Raw genomic sequence first — 17,649 nt, forward strand, 5'->3', positions numbered from 1 at the left:
GAGGGGGGTGGTCGAAGGAACGCAGGCGTGCCTGTGCATTTTAACGCAGTTACAGGATTGTGCATAATTAAACCCCTGTGATGGTATATGCAGCTAGAGGTCTAGATGGCAACAGGAAGTTTCGCAGTTTGTGAGTCAGGTCTAGCTCAACTACAACTATGCATATGGGTCCGATGTTTCCGATGTTTTTGCTGACTTGCGGATATATGTAATGGGAAGTGGGCAGCTTTATAAGCTGGTGGGTGTCTTGGTATAGTGCTGCGATATCATTGCGATCGCATTCATTTGCATAATTTCGCAATGAGCAGGTGCATGCGATTGCAGACTTACGATCCAAGCTGAAGAGGCCCATAGATAGGACGCTTGTTTCAGCCAGATCATTTCTCTCCAGCATCCAATTCCAGACTCCAGATACTAACTATGACATCTGCGGCTGCGGATGGAAACACCGTGGATGGGACAGGCTTCCACATGCAGTTGCATGGATTTTCAATGTATTCAGGTGGATCCTCGCATTAGCAAGGTAGTAAGTAGACTGCAGCGGGTGAACAGAAAAGAAGGTGTGTCCAACACAGAACCAGGCCCATATTGTTTATATCAAATTTACTTTGCGCTGTGTCTCGCACCTCCGTTTTCTTTCTATATCCATTACAGGTTCCATACGCTAGAAACCTGTGCATTTTCAGTTAGAAGCAGCTTCAAACTATATATTTTTTTAAATATTTTTTTTCACATATATATTAGAGATGAGCGGGTCCTGTTCTCTGAAAACGGACCCACCCGAACATAGGGGATCCAAGTCCGGCTAGGGTTTTCCAGCTTGACTCGGATTTTCCGGTTGTCGGATCTCGCGTGTTTTGGCTCGCATATAAAAATCCCTCCCCGCGTTCGGGCGCCAATTCACGAGTGAGATTCGATGGACTAGACAGTATAGGCAGGGCTTTCAGTACATACAGTCAGGTGCATAAATATTGGGACATTGACAGAATTTTCATATTTTGGCCTCTATTCACCACCACAGTGGCTTTAAAATTAAACAAACAAGATGTGCTTTAACTGCAGACTTTCAGATTCAATTTGAGGGTAATTACATCCAAATCAGGTGAACGGTGTAGGAATTGCAACGGTTTCTATATGTGCCTCCCACTTTTTAAGGGGCCAAAAGTAATGGGACTATCAACTCAAAAGCTATTTCATGGACAGATGTGGGCTATTCCCTTGTTATTTCATTATCAATTAAGCAGGTAAAAGGTCTGGGGTTGATTCTAGGTGTGACATTTGCATTTGGAAACAGTTGCTGTCGATTCTCAATATGAGATCCAAAGAGCTGTCACTATCAGTAAAGCAAGTCATCTTTAGGCTGAAAAATCAAAACAAACCCATCAGAGAGATAGCAAAAACATTAGGTGTGGCCAAATCAACTGTTTGGAACATTCTTAAAAAGAAAGAACGCACCGGAGAGCTCAGCAACACTAAAAGACCCGGAAGACCATGGAAAACAACTGTGGTGGATGACAGAAGAATTATTTCCCTAGTGAAGAAAAACCCCTTCACAACAGTTGGCCAAATCAAGAACACTCTCCAGGAGGTAGGTGTATATGTGTCAAAGTCAACAATCAAGAGAAGACTTCACAAGAGTGAATATAGAGGGTTCACGACAAGATGTAAACCATTGGTGAGCCACAAAAACAGGAAGACCAGATTAGAGTTTGCCAAACAACATCTACAAAAGCCATTACAGTTCTGGAACAACATCCTATGGACAGATGAGACAAAGATCAACTTGTTCCAGAGTGATGGGAAGAGAAGAGTATGGAGAAGGAAAGGAACTGCTCATGATCCAAAACATACCACCTCATCAGTGAAGCATGGTGGTGGTAGTGTCATGGTGTGGGCATGTATGGCTGCCAATGGAACTGATTCCCTTGTATTTATTGATGATGTGACTGCTGACAAAAGCAGCAGAATGAATTCTGAAGTGTTTCGGGCAATATTATATGCTCATATTCAGTCAAATGCTTCAGAACTCATTGGACGGCGCTTCACAGTGCAGATGGACAATGACCCGAAGCATACTGCAAAAGCAACCAAAGAGTTTTTTAAGACTAAAAGTAGAATGTTATGCAATGGCCAAGTCAATCCCCTGACCTGAATCCGATTGAGCATGCATTCCACTTGATGAAGGCAAAACTGAAGGGAAAATGCCCCAAGAACAAGCAGGAACTGAAGACATTTGCAGTAGAGGCCTGGCAGAGCATCACCAGGGATGAAACCCAGCGTCTGGTGATGTCTATGCATTCCAGACTTCAGGCTGTAATTGCCTGCAAAGGATTTGCAACAAAGTATTAAAAAGTGAAAGTTAGATTTAGGATTGTTTAGTTTGTCCCATTACTTTTGGCTCCTTAAAAAGTGGGAGGCACATATAGAAACCGTTGTAATTCCTACACCGTTCACCTAATTTGGATGTAATTACCCTCAAATGAAATCTGAAAGTCTGCAGTTAAAGCACATCTTGTTTGTTTCAATTCAAAGCCATTGTGGTGGTGAATAGAGTCCAAAATATGAAAATTCTGTCAATGTCCCAATATTTGTGCACCTGACTGTATATAGTCAAGGATTTTTATATATTAACTTTTTTTGTAAGTTTTCATATATTTGTCCTTCCTTTTCTCCCCCCCCCCCCTTTTTTTTTTGTACATATTTTCCCTTTTTCTTATGTAGGAGACAAGTACTGAACATTTATATGATATATTGTGTGTTATAAAACGTATTTGAGTAAGACTTTTTTGTGTTCACATCACTTCAATTTGGAGAAAACATATTATTATGTCTTTTTCCTGACAGGTGCAATTTGTTACCTATTATTTTTATACTTCAGTGAAAGTTAGATAGCTAGCAGCAGCTACTGTAGTGCACAGTCAGTGTCCCTTCAAGTCTGTATAGGCCGGGGCACTGTCTGTGTGGAGGGAGCATTTAACTGTGTGTGTGCCACTGAATACAGCAGTGCATAGTCACAGGTCCCTTCAAGTCTGTATAGGGCAGGCAATGCACTGTGGACCTGATTCAGACCCGCTTGTTAAGGCACGATCGCTCACTCTGTGCGATTTTCGCCCATCTGCGGATGCGTATAATTCGCAGTGCGCGTGCGCAAGCCATTCATTGTGATCTCATTTTGGTTGCTCTTAAGCCACTATCAGGTCGCTGCTTTGAGTGATAGATAGTGCCGATTGTGGGTGGTAACAGAGGAAGGTGCTTGGGAACGGGGGAGTGGATGTGCGAACGCAGGCATGTCAGGCCGCCAAAATACCGTTTAAAGGAAGTGCATAATTAGCAAAGTAGCGTCATTGTACACGTCACCTGCATGTATTTCGGCTAGCACTGATCGCTGTGCTTGCGGCAGGCTAAGGCAACCTCAAGGGCTGCGAGCTGCTCCGATGGCTCTCGATGGTCCCGATTAATGATACATTTCCTGGTGATGACATGTGTTGCGAGTGGCAAGGGGGTGTTTTCAGACACTTGCGAGCACACTTTGCCGTAGCTCGCTAAAACATAGTGGGTGTCCTTATGCAATGCAGTGCGAGCGCTTCATTTAAATATCCGGCCCCTTATTGCCAGCGAGCGGGTCTGAATTAGGTCCAGTGTCTGTGTGGAGTGGAGTAAGGGAGCCTGGTGTGTTCAGAGCAGTGGGCACACTGGGCCTGATTCAGACCCGCTCGCAAGCGCAAGCGGGTCGATGGTGGGCCAGTGCGCATGCGCAGCGTGCGCACTGCACGTGTGCGAGCCCCAGAGCGAGCGCAAAAAGCACTCGCTCCGGTGCTCACAACAAACGGGGCGGCTGTCGATGTTGACCGACAGCTCGCTCCGTTTTGTAGGCGGGGAGGGGGGGGGGTGGCTGGGCAAATGGAGGCGTTCCTGCAGGAACGCCTGCCATTTGTGGGTGGCCCTACTGACATCACTCATGATGTCAGTAGGTGGACTTCCTGCTCTATTAGAGCAGGAAGTCCACTGGGGCTTGCGGCCACGAGACCCTACCGTAAGGGTCTTGACCATCGCGACCATCACCTGGTTGCTCGCATAAGCTGTGGGTGGTCACCCACAGCTATGCAAGTGGCCAGGAGGCCGCAATTTAAAAAACAAGTGCCCGCCCTGATTCAGAGCGAGCGTAAAAAAAAAAGACTGTTTGTGCCATTGTGGTTGTCGCCACTGGCCAGTGTCATTATCACTGACTAAGTAAAACAAAACAACCTTTTTTTTTCTCCAACTTGTGTCCGTTTAGCCAACACTGGAAGGCTGTGCTACCTTGTCCAATGGTCAGTGGGTCCAGTCAAGGGCCACTGCTGTAACAATTGTGCAGTGCAACGGTGTTGTCTGTTGCACGCCCCCCAAAAAATGAATATCTTTTTTTTATTAGAAAGTGCTGTGCGTGTGTGAATTCAGCCAACACAGGAAGGCTGTGCTACCTTGTCTAACGGTCAGTGGGTCCAGTCAAGACCACCGCAGTACGATTTCAGCACCTGCAAGAACAGTTATTTTGCCCTGCCACTAGCTGAAGCAAGAGGTAGTAACAAGGAAGAATACCACCTTTTATATGCTTGAGCGGATGGAGGAACAGCAAAAATCCATCTAAAGAGCAATGACATAGGGAGAATGTACCTTACTCCAGCACAGTTCAGAATACTTTCTGCGTTGTGCAAGGCACTGAAACCCATAAAAATGACCCATAAAAGTTGTCACCCATGAAAGACACTGCCAGCTTGAGTCAGGTAATTCCCCTAATTAAACTGTTGGAAAAACAGCATAAAAAACTGAAGGAGGAGCTGAAATGAAGCAATTCCGCTAAGTATGTCAGACTTGTAGATCAAGTCCTTTATTCGCTTTGCCTGGATCCAAGGGCTGTCAGCATCTTAAAATCGATCAATACATTTTTGCGACCGTGCTCAATCCTTGGTTTAAATTGTATGTCGTGTCTTTTTTTCCCAACGGACACAGATCTGAAGAGATGCAAAGAGCTGTTGGTGAGCAAATTGTCAGCTCAAGCAGCACGTGACACGGCAACGTCTCCTCCTTCAGTTTCTCCAGTAACTGCGACTGCCAGGAAAAAACTCAGCTTTCCGAAGAGACCCACTGCTGATGCAGATGAGTTAATGCAACAGTTTAACATCTGGTCTGAATTGCTGAAAATTTGTGACACCTCTACCATAACTCCATCTGATTCAAAGAATGGTTGAGGATTTTTTTAATGATAGCATCCAAATAGGCATGTCAGACAGTCTGTTTGACTACTGCCAGGAAAAAAAGCCAATTTAGAGGCCCTTGCACAAACTGGCTTTGCTTTACTTAAACTGCCCACCTCCAGTGTGTACTCAGAGTTTCCGCAAAGCTGGGATTCTTGTAAGCAAACGCGTAGGAGGCTACTTCTTCACAATGTGGAAAAGATGATGTTATTCAAAATGAACTACAAATTCCACGAGGAAGACCTTTTACCAGCAATTACTTCAAACTCCAGAGGCACCTGTAATGGTGGATTCAAGCGGGGACAAATTAATATTGTGTGAAGATGATGACGGTGAGGATGATAATGGTAACGACATTTTGCCTCTGTAGAGCCAATTTGTAGATAGAGATCATTGATTAGAAGGAAAAAAGAAAAAGAAGGGGTTACTTCTTCAGTGCACTTACCCCTGAACTAACATACAATATTTTATTCTATGGATTGATTTTTCCATTTAAAACATAACTTTTAGTATTTGATAATCCTAAAATATATAGTTACAATAGCGGCAAAATATTTGTATTCAAATAAATAGAAGTGTATCAAGTTAGAAAAGGTGATTAAAATCTTTTCTCTTTAAATGAATGTTTTTCGGTACTCAGTTTTACACTTAAGCTCCTATGAATGCTGGTTAGTATACTAATATTTAGTGTTAGCTTATTGTGCAGCTTATTTATTTCCCCTTAGTATGCTAATGTATAATGAGGGATCTGTTATTCATCCCTTATCTGAGATGTCTTCTTTGTTATAGGTATTACTAGATCATTTAGATCCGTGTGGGGATCTTTTAGCAGTTTGTGTCCAGATAGTACCAATCTTATTTTGTTACTGAATTATTTACCTTACAATAAAATTATGATCTATATTTCAGTTATCGATGGTATATAGTGGTAATGCGCCTTATATTGTATAATGCAAATTGTGCATTTATTCTGCGTGTTAGATAGGAAGTTAATATTCCATTTATACTATGTTATTCAAAAGTTTTAATAATTGCATTATTCACATCAATTAACCATTGTTATGCATTTAATCATATGCTGCTCAGAGAATTATTCACGATCACTAGGTGCATCTCATTTGCTATGCTCTCTGTGTGTAGTTGATACTCTGTATCTAAACTGTAAGGTACTGTGTATCTTTATATTATGTAACTTTCTTATATTGTAACACCATTCCATTATTTTGCAGTGTCAGTGAGATGATGACATTTTGCCTCGATTTTGAATCCTAGTCTGATGGGAATACCCCAGCCGGGGTTCGGTTCCCCCTCCTCCCTCATAAATTTTCTTTGGAATAATAAAATTTAATTAAATGTATTAAATAATTAATCCATCCTTTCCCTGCCTTCCACTATATATATATATACTCTACCTCCCTCGGGCCACTGATCTATTTCTTCATTAATGAAAAGTTACCTCCAGTCTGTTTCGTAGATGTGCCATGTTGTAAGTTGAACTGCCACAGCCACTGAAATCCTTGACATTTGGTTGATGAATGCAGAAAATGTCCAGAAATGTTTCTGCCCACAGACAGCATCTCCTGCATGCCCCTTTGATTTGTTTAAAAAAATTCTGGACCACCAAAGAGCTCCACTAGGGCGTGGACTGATGTGAATGAGAAAATTTCCTCTGTAAATGCCTCTTCTCCTCCTTTTGGAGTGCTACCCCGCTGCCCGCGAGCTGGAAGTGTCAGGCTACCGGCGGCGTGATCTCCCACGGGACACCGTCCTGCTTGTGGCTCTCTCTGAACCTCAGATGGCCCCCTGGAGACACTGAGCTCCCAACTGCTTCAGGGTCTCTTGTGCCAGCTGCTCCCTGTGCGTGCCGTGAAGTGACAGTGCTGGCCTGGCTTCTGGACTGATAACCCTGCTCTTAGTGAGTCCTGTGGGAGGCTGATCCCTGCCATTACATATCCCTCCTGTATGCCTGTTTCCAAGATGCCCTGCTTATCTTCCAGGTTTACATAATATATTGTTACATACATCTAGTCCAGATTTCAAGGTGCTGCTTATTTTACAGGGGTTTCACCATTATTTTTTTTACTATACTGATGCTGGCTTTACTAATCTATTACACTGAAACCAGTTTTTTCTCTGTCAACTCCTGTGCACCGGTGACACCTGGTGGTGTTCTTTGATACCACGGAAATCATTGACTTTTCCTTGTTTACCATTATTTCCAGTTATTTCTTTATGAGCCAGGGATTGGAGTGCGGACACCCCCTCAGAGTTTCTCATTCACCGCCTTGGGATGGTCTCTTTCATATGCTGATATCAGCCTAGCCATATTCTAGGGAGGATGGGCCAATGGCGACCCTGATCACAATATAATCTACTCATGCTTTTGGAATCATTGGTGCCCTTTTTTCTTTTCCTTTTTACCCTCCCATTGTTATTTGCTACCTGCCCCATGGTGAGAGGTAGGGGAAGCTCTCAGATGGAACAGAAGGGACCCCAGAAGAAAGACTCTGCCTGCTTCATACCTACTTCAGATTTGCAACAATATCTTAAACTCCAGGGCTCTGCTCAGATGGGGGAGTTATCTGCCCCGCCATCTCCCAGACTTTCCCTGGCCTCTGACACTCCGTCCCGGACTGAAGATTCTTCCATGGGCCCAGACACTGCTCCGGGACCGGGTGGGATTGCACAGATCCTGGAGATGCTGCGGTCCATTCCAAATAACCAAGATTTTGAGCAGTTGAAACGTAGGATTCAAGAAACTGTTCGCTCTGGAATTGCTTCGATTCAAGGAGACGTATCTCATCTCGGCAATCGTCTTGCCTCCTTAGAAGATATCACCTCTGTTTCAGTCAGATAATACCAGTAAGCATTCCCCAAGGGGCACCCTTGGTTTGATCTGCCTAGATATGTTATTTCAATGTTCTTTCTTTGTACTACAAGACACCAATTTGATTGTATCTGCAATGTCTTCTCTGCAATGTATTTAAAAAGTTTTGTATGCACTGGTTTTTTATTAGGGTCGCTGTTTGTCACTGACCCCCGATGACCCCCTTACCACCCGGTTTCTCTTGGTCTCAGTTGTGCTTCTCACGCCCGAGCTCCCAAGTGGTGGTAGTGTTTATAAGCTATTGTTCTGTATGTTTCTTATTATGTGTTCTCTGTTTTCTTTCTTTTTCTTTCTCTTCCTTTTTTTATTTTGATTACCCCAATGTGATTCCCCTCCCTGGGAGAGTTGGTGTGCTCCTTCATGATTTATGTTCACTGTCACAGACGATAGATGATGGCGGCTGATATCTGAGCTACAACCATTAAAGTGGTTTTGCTCAACGCAAAGGGCCTAAATTTGCCAGAGAAAAGATCTAGGGTTCTGTGTGACCTGTGATAATATAGAACTCCTCTAAGCGCAAAAAATGCTCAGAGTCTGCCGGTGAAATTAAACACAATGTGGAATTCCCAAATTCCACAACATATAATAATGTAAATCAAACAGTAGTGATAATTCCTTGGCGCTCAGATATACGGTACTTAAGAAATGTTAAAATAAAATTATAAGCATTTTATTAGTGACATGAACAACATATATAAAAACATATAAAATCCACAGATGATAAGGTGCTATACAGTACTGAGTAATTTCAAGGTGACACCTTGACAAAGAGCTCCATAGTTGCTTGAAACGCGTTGGGGGATCCTGCATGCTGCACTTTTATTTGGACCAACCTGGGAGACGATCCTGCCTTTTTGGATGAAATCTTGTGGAGCCTATACAGGGTAATCCGGATTTACCCTGTATTTTGTTAATATCCTGTGGCTCCATATCTTCTGCTGGGTAGGATCCTCTCTTTTATTTTATGCATATTCAGCACCCACGTTATTAACCAGCACCTTGGACTTTGTGCAATATTATCCAGGACTGTGTTTTAATACACTTCAGTAGTTTATGAAATTACTCAGTACTGTATAGCACCTTATCATCTGTGGATTTTATATGTTTTTATATATGTTGTTCATGTCACTAATAAAATGTTTATAATTTTATTTTAACATATTTTAAGTATATCTGAGCGCCAAGGAATTATCACTACTGTTCTATGTGACCTGTTCGCAGCTAAGGCGGATGTAACATTTCTCCTGGAAACGCACTTTAGGTCTGCTGATGCCCCTATCCTTAAAGATCACAATTTCCCAGTCTCTTTTTATAATAACAACACTAAAGGCAAATCCCTAGGAGTTGCCATTCTGTTATCTTAGTGCCTCCCATTTCAAGATGTGACCTCAGTAGCTTTGGAGGAGGGCAGAACACTTTTGGTTAAGTGCACGTTATTTGGTCAACTGTATACATTTATTAATCTTTATGTCCCCAACCAGAATCAGCCATCTTTTCTCTCAACCATCCTGGATCGGATTGCCCCACTGGTCGTAGGTATTCCGGTTCTTGGGGGTGATCTGAACTGGGTTCTCCAACCGGAAGTGGATGTTTCAGGAACATCTGCTAGATTCTCACTGACTTCCCATCACAAGGTTAGATGATCCCTCCATGACAACCAGTTGGTTGACACTTGGCGACTCCAGCACCCGGGGGACAGGGGCTACACTTTTTACTCCAGACCCCATGACGTATACTCCAAACTAGATTATTTATTTTCTGCTCCCACAGAGATTTTCACATTTGATTAATTCCACTACCATAGGCCTTATTACATGGTCTGACCATGCCCCCATTTCTCTGACCCTTGAGACCTCATGTCCCTATTCAAAGCAATGTGTGTGGCATCTTAATGAACAAATTCTATCTGACCCGCGATGTAAGTCTCAATTGGTTGAGGCAATTAATGATTACTTCTCCTTTAATGAGACATCTGAGGTCCCCGGGGCCACAGTGTGGGAGGCTCATAAATGTGTTTTACGGGGGAAACTTGTCCAACTGGGTTCAATGCTCAAACATTAAAAAACGAGTTGGAAAATTGTCCTGTTCCAGCAGCTTAGAGTGTTGGAAACAACACATAGGATTTGAGGGGAAGGGGAGGACCTATCTGATTTGATTGAGACTAAGTCTGCCCTTAACGCTTTGCTCTTTAACGACATTAAAAAAAGATTACCTACTCTGTAGAAACCAGTTCTATCAATGGGGAAATAAGCCGGGCAAGTTGCTTGCCAGAGCTTTGAGGGCCCAGAGAGCCAATTTGTATATTCAAACAGTCAGTGACTCTGCAGGGATCCAGCGCCATCTTACTAGGGACATTGCCAACACATTCCACGCTTATTACACTAAATTATATAACCTACAGGATCCATTGTCTCCAGAATCCTTAGCTTCTTCTCAGGATCTTGTGGCCCAATGCCTCAGAGAATCTGGCCTTCCTAGATTATCAGAGGAAGACAGCGCCTGGTTAGACTCTCCTTTCTCCCTTTTGGATCTCCAGACAGTCCTTAAAGATACGCCTTTCGGAAAAAGCCCAGGTCCGGATGGCTTTTCTATAATTTATTATAAACTTTTCAAGGATTCCCTTTTGCCTAAAATGCTCCAAGCCTTCAATACTATTACAGACAAGTGTGGGTTTTCTACTCAACCACTGGAGGCCCACATAACCGTTATCCCCAAGATGGGTAAAGACCCGGCCCAGTGTGCAAGTTACCGTCCTATCTCCCTCCTCAATACTGATGTTAAATTGTTTGCAAAATTTATTGTTAATAGAATCAAAATGCTACTTCCTAACTTAATACACTCGGACCAAGTAGGTTTTGTACCCGGGAGGGAGGCACAGGACAATACCACAAAAGCTATAGATCTTATTCATCTGGCTTCAGGTGGCCCTGTTCCTGTGGTGATGCTTTCAACAGATGCCAAGAAGGCATTCGATAGAATTAGCTGGATATTCATAGAAGGGGTTTTGCGACAGCTGGATCTTGGTCCTGCGAATCTCCAATGGATATTAGCTCTTTATTGCTTCCCTTCTGCTCGGATTAAGATTAATGGTACCCTTTCAGACCCAGTTCAGATCAATAATTGGTACTAGACAGGGATGCCCCCTTTCTCCTGTCATTTTTATATTATGTATAGAGGCTCTCGCGTGTGCCATTAGACTTAATCCTAATATCACAGGATTGAAGGTGGGTGATATGGACTAGAAATTAGCACTGTTTGCAGACGACCTATTGGCGTTCTTGTCTAACCCTGTCATCTCGATCCCTAACATGATGGCCAAGTTTCATCACTTTGGTTCCCTTTCTAATTTTAAAGTAAATTTTTCTAAATCCATGGCAGTGAATGTGTCGGCACCCCCCCACACACACTCTATTGCAGGGCTCAAACATGCCTTCCCCTTCACATGGTATGCCATTAGTCTCAAGTACCTTGGAATTACTCTACATACTGTTTCTTCTAGTCTATTTGACATCAATTTTAAATGGTTGCTCCTTACACTCCACTCAGATCTTAGGGACTGGCGTACCAAGTGGCTCTCATGGTTCAGTAGAATTAGTGTAATAAAAATGAATGTTCTCCCTAGAGTTTTGTTTTTCCTCCAAACCCTGCCCATACATATCCCCAAGTCATGGTTCCGGGAGCTACATAATGTTGTCAGAGGTCTTTATATGGTGAAACAACAGACCTAGGTTTCAACATGCAGTTCTCTTCAGACGTAGACATATAGGAGGCCTTCAGTTGCCCCATTTCTCAGTATACTATGACACTATTGTATTGGGTAGGATAATGGAGTGGTCTCGGACGACTGACGCCAAACAGTGGGTTCACATTGAGAATCATTCCCTTCCCATTCCCATTGCGCAGTACCCCTGTTCCGGTTGTCTCCCATCACACTATTGGCCCCACCTTAGCCTGATGGAATAGATTACGCAAACTAACGTGCATGTCCTCTACTCTCTCCCCCTTGACCCCCCTTTTCACTAACCCTGATTTCCCTCCGGATGTTGCCGGCATTGCGTTTGCTATTTGGAAACTTTAGGGGGTGCAGCGAGTTGGCCAGCTGATCGAGGGGGGAGTTGTGCTCTCCTTTTCTGCTCTGCAGGCTAAATGGGGGCTTCCTCCAGTGGAGATTTGGCGGTATCTCTAATTGAAGCACTTTCTACAAAGGAGTGATCTCCGCAAGGCGGGATCTAGATCTTTGACTCCCTTTGAGGATTTGTGTCTGGCACCTTTGCATCCGGCGCATTTTCTCTCACGGGGTTATGCACTTTTGATTGAACACTTGTACCCTACTCTTCCCAAATACGCCAAGGATTGGGAGCGAGACCTACAACTTAATTTAGAGGAGAGTGATTGGATCAAACTTCCTCAAAACACATTTGCTAGCTCTGAGAGCTACTCTGTGATTGAGACACAATTTAAGGTTTTGTCCTGATGGTACAGATGCCCTCTTACGCTAGCAAAAATGTATCCGGGGCTATCGGACAAATGTTGGAGGTGTGACATGGAGACAGTTCTATTACTAAGACTATAGTGGGTGAGGTTACCCCCTCTGACTCCTCTTTCTGGCTTCTCAATTTATCCCTGGTCCTATTTCAAACTATAAAAAGTCCCTGTTAAAGTTTCTTAATAGTGCCGCCAAAGCTGTGATCCCGGTGCATTGGCGATCAACTTCCCCTCCCACGCTTAAGGAGTGGTTCACCCGTATAGACTTATATATGTCCATGGAAGATCTTCGAATGGGCCCGAAGAAATATCAGGAGTTTATTTCTACCTGGCACTCATGGTTGGAATTTAAGTCTTCTAGTACATATTTAAGATCCGCGGATTGAGCTCTGATATTATTTTCCTGTCATCTCTAATCTAACTTTTTTTCTGCTAAAAGGCTGTTCCTTACGGAACATTTACCCACTTCTAATTATGAGCCACCAGCTCTCCCGCCCCCCACCCCCCTCTTTCTTCCTTTCTCATTCTTTTTGCTTAGCCCTACTTCCCACTTTATTTGTATTTTTCTTTTTTGTGTTAGATTGTTATTCATTTATGTATTCATTTATTTATTTATTTTTTTACCTTCATTTATCTGTGTTTTCTTCTTTGTTATTGATTATTGCTGTTAAGGCGTGGATCTATTTTTATATCTAGTATTTGTTATGTGGTTTATATTTCAAGTCATGTTACCGAATGTATGCTGTTTTTTTCACAAACTATTTTTGGAACAAACAAAAAAAACAAAAAATCTACCAATAAACATATATTGATAAAAAAAAATACAAAAGGGCAATCTGACCCCGTAAGAGCTCTCCTTTTATTAAGACCTAAATTGAAGGAGAACTTTTAATGACATGGTGCAAACAGTTTCATCTCTCTATTTATGAGAATTCTTTGAAGAGCGGTCAGGTTCTTTGCTTACTAGATGCAATCTATTATTATATAATTGTAAGACTGGATACACATTTGACAATATACAGTATCGTCCAATATATCACTTTGAGGCGGATTGGAACTATGTATTGGGCACATCGTCTAATGTGTACCCGTGATTACACGCTCCCGCGGGTCTTCAGCCAATCAGCCTATATATATATATATATATATATATATGTAGTTTATTGAAGGATGGAACGAGTGATCATTAAATCTTTTACAGTGTACCGGCAATCTTGCATGGTATGGGGCGAAGGTAAATTAATAAATGTATTATTATGGTGTGCTGCAAAAAAACCAAAAAGCAAACAATTTCTCCTTGCTTCGAGCCTAAGGGTTTCTCTATACTTTTGCGAAAGCCTGATGCATACATGTTGCTGGGACAGATCTTTCTCGCAAGCTCTGTCCTGGCACCTCATTGTTGATACATCCCTGTGATAATATATCACAATGAGATAGTAATCAAAATTATCTCATCACAATCATATTTAAATTGTGATAAATATGCCCTTTAAACACAAAATACCTCAACAGGCTCAACCACTATCACTTTTCATAATAATAATAATAATAATAATAATAATAATAATAATAATAATACCACAATGCTACAAAAAGCAGTTAATATAACTCATTGCAACATACCTGCTATAGATTAACGATTTTGCAACCTAGCTTGAAATGCAGTAAACCCATCAGAATGTCAGCAGCCTGACCGCAATTAACAATATAACAAAGTTTTGGAACCAGTTGGAACAAAACAGAGAAAACTGCAAAACTGGAAGAACCTGCTATAAAGCAGTAATCTCCACAAAGCAGCTACATGGCCAATAGAAACGTCATCATCAAAATCAAACACAATTCTATGTAACCCTGCAGGACTAATACAGGACTAATGTGAACAATCTATCTGAAAAATGTGTAATGATCTCAACTATATAGATTACTGTCGCAATGTGTGCAGACCCCTGTGGGGTTTTTTTGTTCTAAATCATCTTTGAATTTTGGTTTTAGTTTTGGAAATACCACCCTCAATTGTTTTGGTTCAATTTTGGTTTTGATTTTCTTTAAAAATTAATAAAAACAGCTAGCATTGTGTAACTTGGCCCTGTGTTTGTTCCTATAGTATTATTAACACCATTAACATTCATCGCCCGTTGTTTACAGTCAATTTTGACACACGACACATTAAATAATGAGGGAGGAACTTACAAGCAATTGAAAATATGCGAAATCCAGTTTTCAGATCTGAGTTCTGAACTTGGCGAATAGACCTGAGTCGAGACTCTGGGCCTGATTCAGACCCGGGGGCTCTGAACGAGCGCCCGCTCTGAATCAGGGCGTTTTTTTTTTTTTTTTTTTTGTGCGTCCTCCTGGACGCTCGCATAGCTGTGGGCTACCACCCACAGCTTATGCGAGCGTCCATGATGATGGTCGCGATGGTCAAGACCATCACGACCATCGGTCTTGCGACGAGACCCTTGCGGTAGGGTCTCATTGCCGCAAGCCCTGGAGTGATTTTGGCTCTATCAGAGCCAAAATCACTCCCACTGACATCACTAGTGATGTCAGTGGGGCCGGCCCCAGACGGTAAGTGTTCCCATGGGAACGCCTCCGTCTGGGCAGCCACGCCACCGGCACGCCCTCCAAAGGGGGCGTGCTGTCACTCACCATCGACAGCACGCCCCCTTTGGTGCGAGACCTGAAGCGACGACTTCCCCGTCGCTCGCCGGGTCACGTGCATGCGCAGCGCACTTGGGCACCATCGACCCGCTTGTGAGCATGCAGCACTCGCGAGCGGGTCTGAATGAGACTCTCTGTTCTACTCGGAACCGCAAAGTGACCCAAACAGGCACTCTGTTCTACTCAGAACCCCAAAGTGACCCAAGTAGGGACTCTGTTCTACTCGGAACCCCAAAGTGACCCAAGTAGGGACTCTGGCCCTGATTCAGAGCCGGAGGCTCTGACAGAGCGCTCGCTCTGAATCAGGGCCGTCCCTCTGAATTTTAGAGCGGCCTCCTGGCCGCTCGCATAGCTGTGGGTGACCACCCACAGCTATAGCGAGCGGCCAAAAAGATGGTCGCGATGGTCAAGACCATCGCGACCATCGGGCTTGCGACGAGACCCTTGTGGTAGGGTCTCATTGCCGCAAGCCCTGGAGTGCTTTCGGCTCTATCAGAGCCGAGAGCACTCCCACTGACATCACTTGTGATGTCAGTGGGGCCGGCCCCAGACGGTAGGCGTTCCCATGGGAATGCCCCCGTCTGGGCAGCAACGCCCCCGGCACGTCCACCAAAGGGGGTGTGCTGTCACTCACCATCGACAGCACGCCCCCATTGTAGCGAGACCCATAGCAACAGCTTGGCCGTCGCTATCCGGGTCTCGCGCATGTGCACGACGGAGCCGGCTCCCTCGTGCACATGCGCACTTGGCCAACATCGACCCGCTTGCGAGCGCTCAGCGCTCGCAAGCGGGTCTGAATCAGGCCCTCTGTTCTACTCGGAACTCAAAAGTTCGTCTGTGTTCGGTTTTCAGCAAAACCGAAGTGCAAGTGTTAGATCCACAATTTTGTAAGTAACCAAATATAATTCACAATCCGTAATGTTGTAATATGTTATTAAGAGTACCAACCATAGTTCCTACCAATCCAGGAATGCAGAATATTCTCTTATGTGTATTCTACTTTTATCTGAGCTAAACTTTTCATATTGGTAGCCTTGAATCAGTTTGTGGTTAGAACAGATATGGCAAGGCTTTGTGACAGTATCACCCAATTCAATGGAAGAAGCTGCTGGTCAGATATCACGTGAAATTTGTGAGTTTTAGGGGCATATTTACCAAATAATATTTGTGGGGGGTTGGGTATGGGATGCTGGCGCTCGGGAACTCGGTGATCAAAATCCCGAAGCTGGCATCCCAACAGGGTTAGGATACCGACACCTGTCGTTCACTATCCTAGCCCTACCCCTACCTCTAAGCCTCCCCGCTGCCCAAACCTAATTCCCCTAGTGCATAAATCTAACCTCCCCCCTGCAGCCTAAACCTAACCCTTCCCCCCCCCAGTACCTATACCTAATTCTCCCTCCCTAGTGCCTATCCCTAACCCTCCCTCCAAGTGCCCAACCCTCCCCCTAACCCCACTACCGTTGGGATGCTGGCGCTGGTATTGTGACTGGTGTCGTGACTCCAGTGTCGGCATTCTGACAGCCGGGATAGTGACTACAACCATTTGTGATATATCCCCCGAAAACACCCTGGTATCCACAGCAGGGCATGCACACCCCAATTTCTTGGTCACGGCTCATTAGTACCATGACCTGATAGATTACCCAATTGCCCTGATCACATTATATAGATCATGTGCATGCATTGAGACCCATATATGAATCTAATGGTGTTTTATGTTACATAATTGAAAATACAAGTATGTGTGCCACGTGTGTTATGTAGAGTTTGCTTTACATGTACTGTACATACACAATTAAAGCAAATAAAGTCTCTACTGTATGGACCATAATCCAATTCCTCTTATAACATTGAACCAGAATGTTAATAATCTCTGTTCTTACTGCAAGTTTTTGCGAATCTCCTCAGCCTGGATCTCTTGAAACAGACGATGGCTGTTTTTGGGGTCTCCATCTTTGCTCATTCTCTGCAGCCAGGCAGGTTGTGCCGGAGTTATTCCAAAATGGCCAATCAAAATCCCAATCACTAGTGACGCCAGTCCGATAGCTGTTATTCCCAGGATTTGCATACGGTTCATTGTGACCTAAAATAAGTTGTGACATAGAAAGCACAGACTGATCAAACTTTGTCCTCAGGACCCCAAACAGTGCATGTTTACCAGGTCTCCTCACAGAATCATAAGTGACATAATTAGCTCCACCTGTGGATCTTTTAAAATGTGTCAGTGAGTAATGAATCTTGCTAAGTGACCTTGAAAACGGGAACTGATTGGGGTCCTGAGGACAGAGGGCCTGATTCAGAGCCGGATGCTATTTGCGGACGCTCGTTCAGAAAAAGGGGCTGGCTATTTAAATTGAGCGCTCGCTCTTTGCGGTCTGT

At 43.6% G+C, this 17,649-nt stretch overlaps 1 protein-coding gene across 1 annotated transcript in view; it reads right to left on the reverse strand.

Annotated features, from left to right (window-relative positions):
* LOC148525047 (putative N-acetylated-alpha-linked acidic dipeptidase) overlaps nucleotides 1-17,383 on the reverse strand; it is a 150,370-nt gene extending 132,987 nt beyond the window's left edge. Inside the window, exon 1 of the mRNA XM_088471292.1 lies at nucleotides 17,154-17,383. Coding sequence (XP_088327418.1) covers nucleotides 17,154-17,347 — 194 coding nt within the window. The 5' untranslated portion in view covers nucleotides 17,348-17,383. The remainder of the gene's footprint in view (nucleotides 1-17,153) is intronic.
* Between the last annotated feature and the right edge of the window lie 266 nt (nucleotides 17,384-17,649).

The sequence above is a fragment of the Taudactylus pleione genome, unplaced genomic scaffold, assembly GCF_031769625.1.
Source record: "Taudactylus pleione unplaced genomic scaffold, aTauple2 ptg000113l, whole genome shotgun sequence".
NCBI lineage: Eukaryota > Metazoa > Chordata > Amphibia > Anura > Myobatrachidae > Taudactylus > Taudactylus pleione.